Source organism: Emiliania huxleyi (assembly GCF_000372725.1).
Source record: "Emiliania huxleyi CCMP1516 unplaced genomic scaffold EMIHUscaffold_109, whole genome shotgun sequence".
Taxonomy (NCBI): domain Eukaryota; phylum Haptophyta; order Isochrysidales; family Noelaerhabdaceae; genus Emiliania; species Emiliania huxleyi.
In genome coordinates, this window is record NW_005201851.1 from 309292 (window position 1) to 316301 (window position 7010).

General features: G+C 64.0%; 2 protein-coding genes across 2 annotated transcripts; both read right to left on the reverse strand.

The window, feature by feature from the left end:
- Positions 1-179: 179 nt before the first annotated feature.
- EMIHUDRAFT_223391 (hypothetical protein) lies at positions 180-2749 on the reverse strand (the record flags this gene model as incomplete). Its single annotated transcript, XM_005792208.1, has 4 exons — positions 180-323; positions 394-1636; positions 1725-1969; positions 2054-2749. The coding sequence occupies 4 exons, from the start codon at positions 2747-2749 to the stop codon at positions 180-182; spliced, it is 2328 nt and encodes a 775-aa protein (XP_005792265.1).
- A 130-nt stretch (positions 2750-2879) lies between these two features.
- On the reverse strand, positions 2880-3894 carry EMIHUDRAFT_223392 (hypothetical protein; the record flags this gene model as incomplete). Its single annotated transcript, XM_005792209.1, has 4 exons — positions 2880-3170; positions 3348-3419; positions 3554-3679; positions 3814-3894. 4 exons carry the CDS (start codon positions 3892-3894, stop codon positions 2880-2882), a joined length of 570 nt encoding a protein of 189 aa, XP_005792266.1.
- Positions 3895-7010: the final 3116 nt, after the last annotated feature.

Sequence of the window (7010 nt, forward strand, 5' to 3'; positions counted from 1 at the left end):
CGGTCAGAAGTGTGAGGGCAGCTTATTTCCGAGAGAGCTTCGCGTGAAGCCGTGAAGCCGTAATGGTCTCTTTTGTCAAAAAACAGAGGCACCCCCCGCTCCGCCGTCGCCTGACCCCTGTGCCCCATGCTGTGCCCTAAGCCTAACGCCTCGCCCCGCTCGGCGCGCGTCGAGTAGGTTCATATCAACGCCGTGTAGCGTTGCCCCACCAACGTGCCCACCGCGGAGCCCACCAGCGCCCCGACCGCCGAGCGCTTCTTCCCCACCCGGCCTCGCCCCCCGCGCGGCTTCGCCCCCTCGTTCTGCATATAGTGCAGCTTCACCTAGCGGATCACGGCGGCGGCGGGTGGAGCAGGAGCGGGAGGGCGGCGCTCCGCAAGGGATCTCGCGCACCATTTTGCGGTGGCTGAGCACCGATCGGAGCGTTCCCCTCTTGTCGTACCCCGTCAGCTCGAGTCGGAGCAGGATGACGCCGATCGTTGGCAGGAGGAACAGGAGGTAAGGCAGTGCCGTCGCCATCGAGAGCACCGAGAGCAGCCACCAGACGCCACGCTCCGTGCTCGTCGACTCGAGGGTGAGGAAACGCGTCCAGAGCGCCGCGATGTCGGTGACAATACCGAGCGGGCCGCACCCGTTGACGCGATAGATGAGATCGGCCGAGGCGAGAAAGGAGATGCCCAGCAAAAAGGCGAGGTCCACTGCAACCACCCCTCGCGTAACCCGGTCGCTCCGCGGCTCCGCTCGCTGCCGCTTGGAGGGGATGCGGCCACAAGTGGCGACGCGCTCCCACGGCCCGACGATGTCCTCGAAGGGGTACCAGGAGACGGAGAGCGAGATGGATCCGTGCTTCGCGGCGGCGAGGGGCACGTCGGTGAGAGTGATGGAACCCTCGCTGAGCAGCTGGCCGAGCTCGAGCTCTAGCTCGCCGAGGTCGTCGTCTGTGCTGCCAATATCGTGATCGAGCACCTTGACAAGGAGCGTCTCGTCTTGCACAAGCTCGCCAAGGAAGCCCTCGAAGGCTAATCGCTCGTCCCAGAGCGGGAAGAGGCTACGCTTCACGACCCTCGACCGCCTTCGCTGCCGGCCGAGCCGCACTAGCACGTACGGGTCGGAGGACTGGGTGCGCGCGTCCTTGGCCTCCAAGTTCTGGGCGCTGCGCACATGTACCTCGATCTCGCCGTAGGCGTGCGCGTCGATGAAGCGCATCGCTGGTCGCGACGCCATCCGCGACGGCATCTTCGTTGGGGCGCGCGGGACCGCCTCCCCGCTGGTAAGAGATGTCTCGGCCCCAGCCGACGACGCGGCCGCGCCGCCAAACGACGAAGCGGCCGCGACGGCACACGCGTCCTCGTCCTTCCTCGCCGCCGGCCGCCGCTCCAGCCAATCGATGGCGATGGTAAGGTGACCGCTCGTTGCGTTGAACGGCCCGGTCGCAGTCAAGGGCAGCTCCCAGCGTACGACGGGGGCGGCAGACTCTTCGAGCTCGCACAAGATAGGTTCGAGCGGCACCTCGCACTCGGAGAGAGGCTCCGAACGGAAGCGGCCCTTATCGAGCACCTGTAGGTGGAGCACTTTGCCCATAAAGTCGCTGAGGACGCCGTCAAAGGTCAGCCGCTCGTCCCACTCGGGCTGCAGCCTATTCACAGTCCAAGCCATGAGTGCAAGCGCGGTGATTTGGCGCTCCTGCTTCTCGCTGGGCGCGCGTCTGCCGCACCACTTTCGACTTGCGCCGCTGCCTGCCGATGCTCGCGACGACGTACGGGTCGGCGCTGCTGCTGCTGCCCTTGGGAGCCAGAGCGCCGCCGCGGAAGAGGTGCACAGCAAGCTCTCCTCGCGCGTGCATGTCGAGGTAGTCTCGGCGGGGCTGCGTCGGCGACGCACCCGCCGAGGGCACGGTGGAGGCGGCGGGGGAGGGGTCGGTCTGCGGGGCCCAGCCGACCTCGAGCGAGAGTAGGCCCTGCTTGCCGTCCTGGAAGTGGAGGTGGTGAAGTTGGTGAGTGCGCCGCGGCGAGGTCGATGGCTGGAGCAGAAGAAGGCTCAGGTCGAGCGCTACCTCGCCTGATAGGCGTGACCGGGACGCGTCAATGAAGGATAGAGAGCAGGGAAGGTATCTTGCGCGTTGACCGAGCTTGTCATCGCGCGTCAGCACGTCGCGATCGTACACCACCACCTGCACCGGCTTTGCGACGATGTCCCGCAGCACGCCCTCGAATCCGAGCCGCTCGAACCACTCCGGGTCGAGGGTGCGAGGCATCACCTTGGTCTTGCGCGTGGTGCTGCCGACCGTCACCTTCACATACGGATCGGCGAGCCCATTCCGGTCCGTGCTCTCTAGACCCCGGGCACGTAAAACGAAGACGGTCAGTGCGCCCTTGACGCCAAGGTCCGGCGTGGGCAGGTCGACTGCCCCCGCCGAAAGCCCTGCGGCAGAGGCGGCGGCGGCGGCCGTGTCGAGGAGCCCTTGCTGCGCGCTGGCGACAAGGTCGAGAGCTGTGCATGCCGTCGACGCGGCTCGCCGGTGCGCCACCCCGCGTCGCGCCGCCGAACGCACCGCCTCGACCCGCTTGAAGGCAAGCCAGCGCACTCGGCGCGTGTGCAGGTAGGAGAGAAACGTACCCGCCACGAGCGCCTCGAGCGCAACCAGTGTCACCGCCGCGGTCTGCCCTCGGACAGACATGCCGGGCGCTGCCTCGTTGCAAGAGAGGGTGGTGGTGCAGTAGTAGAGCTCGGCGAGGCCGACGAGCATCATGACGAGCTGCTGAACCACCCAGTTCGCCTGACAGGCAGGTACGCTCTCGCTCACATTCCTTGAGCTCAGGCCTGCGGTCACAGGTGCTGAGCGGCTGCAATGGCTCGGAGTCTTAGCTCTAGCAAAAGCTCTATTCTGCCTTGACGAGGGCAATGAAGCTGATCAGCTGGTATTCGTCGCTCTTGTCGATGAAGAGGAGGAGGAGGGCGAGCGGCGGCAGCGAGACAAAGTAGAAGGGGCAGAGGGACGCGCCGAGCCAGGCGAGCGCAAGCGGCTGCTGCGCCACCCACATGAAGGGCTTGTCTGCGGGCCTGAGCGAGTAGAGCAGCTTTGCGCGCGCCCACGTGTAGAGCCCTCCTCCGCACCCGTCGAGCTCCGGGGCGGAGGGCCAGTCGGAGAGGCGCTTGGCAGCCTGGCGGCTCTGCATACGGGCGGGACAGTTATGAGCTTTGAAGCGTGTTTGAAGCAGGGTAGTGACCACACAGGTGCGATCTGGGCCCGTGGCTGTCTATTTATGTGCAGCAGGGGGAGTCGCCTGCGCTAGCTCCGCGTCATCGTGCTTGGTATGGCTCTTGTTGACGAGAATGTGCTCTCGCACCGCGTCCGCGACTGCGGGCCACACGCCGCCCCACCCTCGCCTCAGGCCCCTTGTGAAGAGCGGCGGCATCCACTGCGAGCGGGCGCGGCGGAGCGGTTAGGCAAGAGCTGATGCGGTGTGCCGTTTCGGTGGGCATATGTCTATGTGCGAGGGCAATGCGGGTGTGGCAGCGGCATCGCATCGCCATTGAGGTGGCTGCAGCGCACAGGGTCCTCCTCCAAGTCTTCTATCATCCGCTCGACGAACTTTGCGATCTGCGAGTTGGTCGTCTCGATTGTCCCTTCCAGCACGACGTCGCGAGTACGCGAGATGGGCCGGAGCGACTTCAAGCCCTTCATGACGATGAGATCGGGCGCTGGGGACGTGCGTATAGGCCTAAAAGAAGAATTTAAACGCTCGCTCACATGAATTTTCACGCCAACACTGGGCACGGGACTGGCGCGCACTGGCACTAACACAGGTACACCACGGGAGCCGCAAAAGCGACTCCGGGGAGAAACACGAGCGAATTCTTCTTCTGCTGTCCGGACATGGCCTCCCACCGCATTTGCCCCGGGTCCTCGTAAACCCACAAAAAATTAATTAATTGTTGCTCTCGCTTAAATTCTTTTGAGAAAAGAAAACGCTGCGAACTGCGCCATGGCCTCCCACCGCATCGGCGCCCGCCTCGCGGGCCTCTCGCAAGAGCAGCTGATCGAGCTGATCGACAAGCAGGCGCCGCTCTGGAGCGCCGCCGCGCTGCGCGTGGCGGACGAGCACGCCGCACGGCTCGTGGAGCAGCCTGAGTGGGTGCTCTCCGAGGTCCTCCTCTCGCCGGACCTCGCCCCGCACATCCTCGCCCAGCTGCCGACCAAGGAGCACTCGGTCAAGGCGACGTGCCGCGCGTGGCGCCGCGGCTGGAAGGAGACGCTGAAGAAGCGCAAGAGGCCGCGCATGCTCGTGATCGGCGGCCAAGGCAGTGACTACGAGGGCGGCGGCTATAACAACGACGCCAACAGCTCGCTGGAGCGGTACGACCCGACAACCAATGAGTGGCAGGAGGAGGCCGTGGCGCCGATGCCAACGGCACGTGAAGATGTCTGCATGGGAGTGCTCGATGGCAACCTCTACGCGGCGGGCGGCATTGGCGAGGACGGCCCAGCTTCCAGCTTGGTGGAGCGGTACAACTTTGCTACGAATGCGTGGGAGGCGGTGGCGCCGATGACGACAGCACGCGCATTTCTCGCAGCTGCAGAGCTCGAAGGCAAGCTGTATGCTGTCGGCGGCGAGCGCGACGACGACGGCCCCCTCAGCGCGGTTGAGCGGTACGACTTTGCTACGAATGTGTGGGAGGCGGTGGCGCCGATGGCGGAGGCGCGGAACTGTCACGGCGTGGCGGTGCTCGACGGCAAGCTGTACGCTGTGGGTGGCTTCAACCGCGAGAATGGCGGCCACCTCAGCTCGGTCGAGCGGTACGACCCGGCGTTGGACGCGTGGGAGGCGGTGGCGCCGATGGCGAGGGCGCGGGCTGCTCACGGCGTGGCAGTGCTCGACGGAAAGCTGTACGCTGTGGGGGGCTACAACCACGAGAATGGCGGCCACCTCAGCTCGGTCGAGCGGTACGACCCGGCGTTGGACGCGTGGGAGGCGGTGGCGCCGACGGCGGTGGCTCGGAACCACCCCGGCGTGCCGGTGCTCGATGGGAAACTGTACGCTGTGGGCGGGTACGACGGCGACACGGGTAACGCATCCAGCTCGGTGGAGCGCTACGACCCCGCGACCAATGCGTGGGAGGCGGTGGCGGCGCTCGCAACGGCGCGATATGGTCATGGCATTGTCGTGGCTTAGAAGGGCGGGCCGTGCCACAATGGAGCACTTCGAGTGCAGTCGGCAACCGCACAAATAAATAAATAAATAAAACGGACACCTCTACTAGGAGATGGGTAAAAAGGAACAGGTCCCCGCCCTGCGGTCTTGGGAGGTGGTCTGTACTGCTACGCATATGTAGTCGCCCAGAATGCACAGATCGGCCATGTTATGTAAATACACGCGCCCGCGATCCATAGTGCGTCGGCCAGACGTCGCGTATTTCGGTGTCGTGCCCGAGCCAAGTGGCGCCTGAGGGAGCTACAAATGTCTTGCGTATTACGAATCTGTCTTCTGCATCCACCTTCGGCCGATCGGGGTGTGCCTCTCAAGGCGCGCTACGCCCCACGTACTACGCACACGCATTCCGGATTCGAGTGAGAAGTGGTGGCCGACGGGGGTTACGCCTCACGTATTACGCATACGTTTTACGCATTCGCACGCCCAAGGCGTCGGAGAGGGCCTCCGCACCACGTACTACGCACACGCATTCCGGATTCGAGTGAGAAGTGGCGGCCGGCGGGGGTTACGCCTCACGCATTACGCATACGCTTGATGCATTCGCACGCCCAAGGTGCTGCCAAGGTGTCGGAGAGGGCCTACGCACCACGTACTACGCACACGCATTCCGGATTCGAGTGAGAAGTGGTGGCCGACGGGGGTTACGCCTCACGCATTACGCATACGTTTTACGCATTCGCACGCCCAAGGTGTCGGAGAGGGCCTCCGCACCACGTACTACGCACACGCATTCCGGATTCGAGTGAGAAGTGGTGGCTGACGGGGGTTACGCCTCACGTATTACGCATACGTTTTACGCATTCGCACGCCCAAGGTGTCGGAGAGGGCCTCCGCACCACGTACTACGCACACGCATTCCGGATTCGAGTGAGAAGTGGCGGCCGACGGGGGTTACGCCTCACGTATTACGCATACGTATTACGCATCCCCCCCCCAACCCCCTTTATGTGCGCGCAATGGCGCTGCCGCTAGGGCTGCCATAAGTTGGCTGGGGTTGTATGTGCGCTGGTAACAACAGACTCGGGCATAGCCCTCGACAGCCACCCCCTAACCCCCCTCCCCCCCCCCCTTATGTGCGCGCACTGGCGCTGCCGCTCGGGCTGCCATAAGTTGGCTAGGGTTGTATGTGCGCTGGTAACAACAGACTCGGGCATAGCCCTCGACAGCCACCCCCTAACCCCCCACCCACCCCCCTTTATGTGCGCGCACTGGCGCTGCCGCTCGGGCTGCCGTAAGTTGGCTAGGGTTGCCTTGGACTACGAAGGATGAAAAATACGTAATGCGTAATGCGTATGCGTGATACGTAAGGGGGGGGGGGGGCTCTGGGGCGCGCGGGGCGAGATACATAATCCGGAAACGTGAGACGTGGTACGTAAGGCACCCGCCGCGCGGGCCATTGCACCGTCCCCGGGGCAAAGCTTTGCGGTGAAAAGGACGTATGCGTAATGCGGATACGTGATACGTCGAAGACGCCCCGCCCTCCGCGGGCCGCGGCGCACCGGCGGAGATCCATAATCCGTATACGTGACACGTGGTACGTATGAGGCAACCACAGGGCCATCGCACCGTCACGCACGCGATGATTACGTGTATGTATTGACGTTTTCTATTTATTTTTGAAGGGGGAGGCGTTCGACGGGCTGCGTAATGCGACGCATTTGGACTGGCAAGTGACGTACACGCACCGAGTTTACGTATTCCCGAGAGGGCGTAATGTGATGCGTATGCATATGGGCCTCCTTGCATTTGCGTAGCAGTACAGACCACGATTGGCGGTCTTTGTGCAGGGTTCTTTGT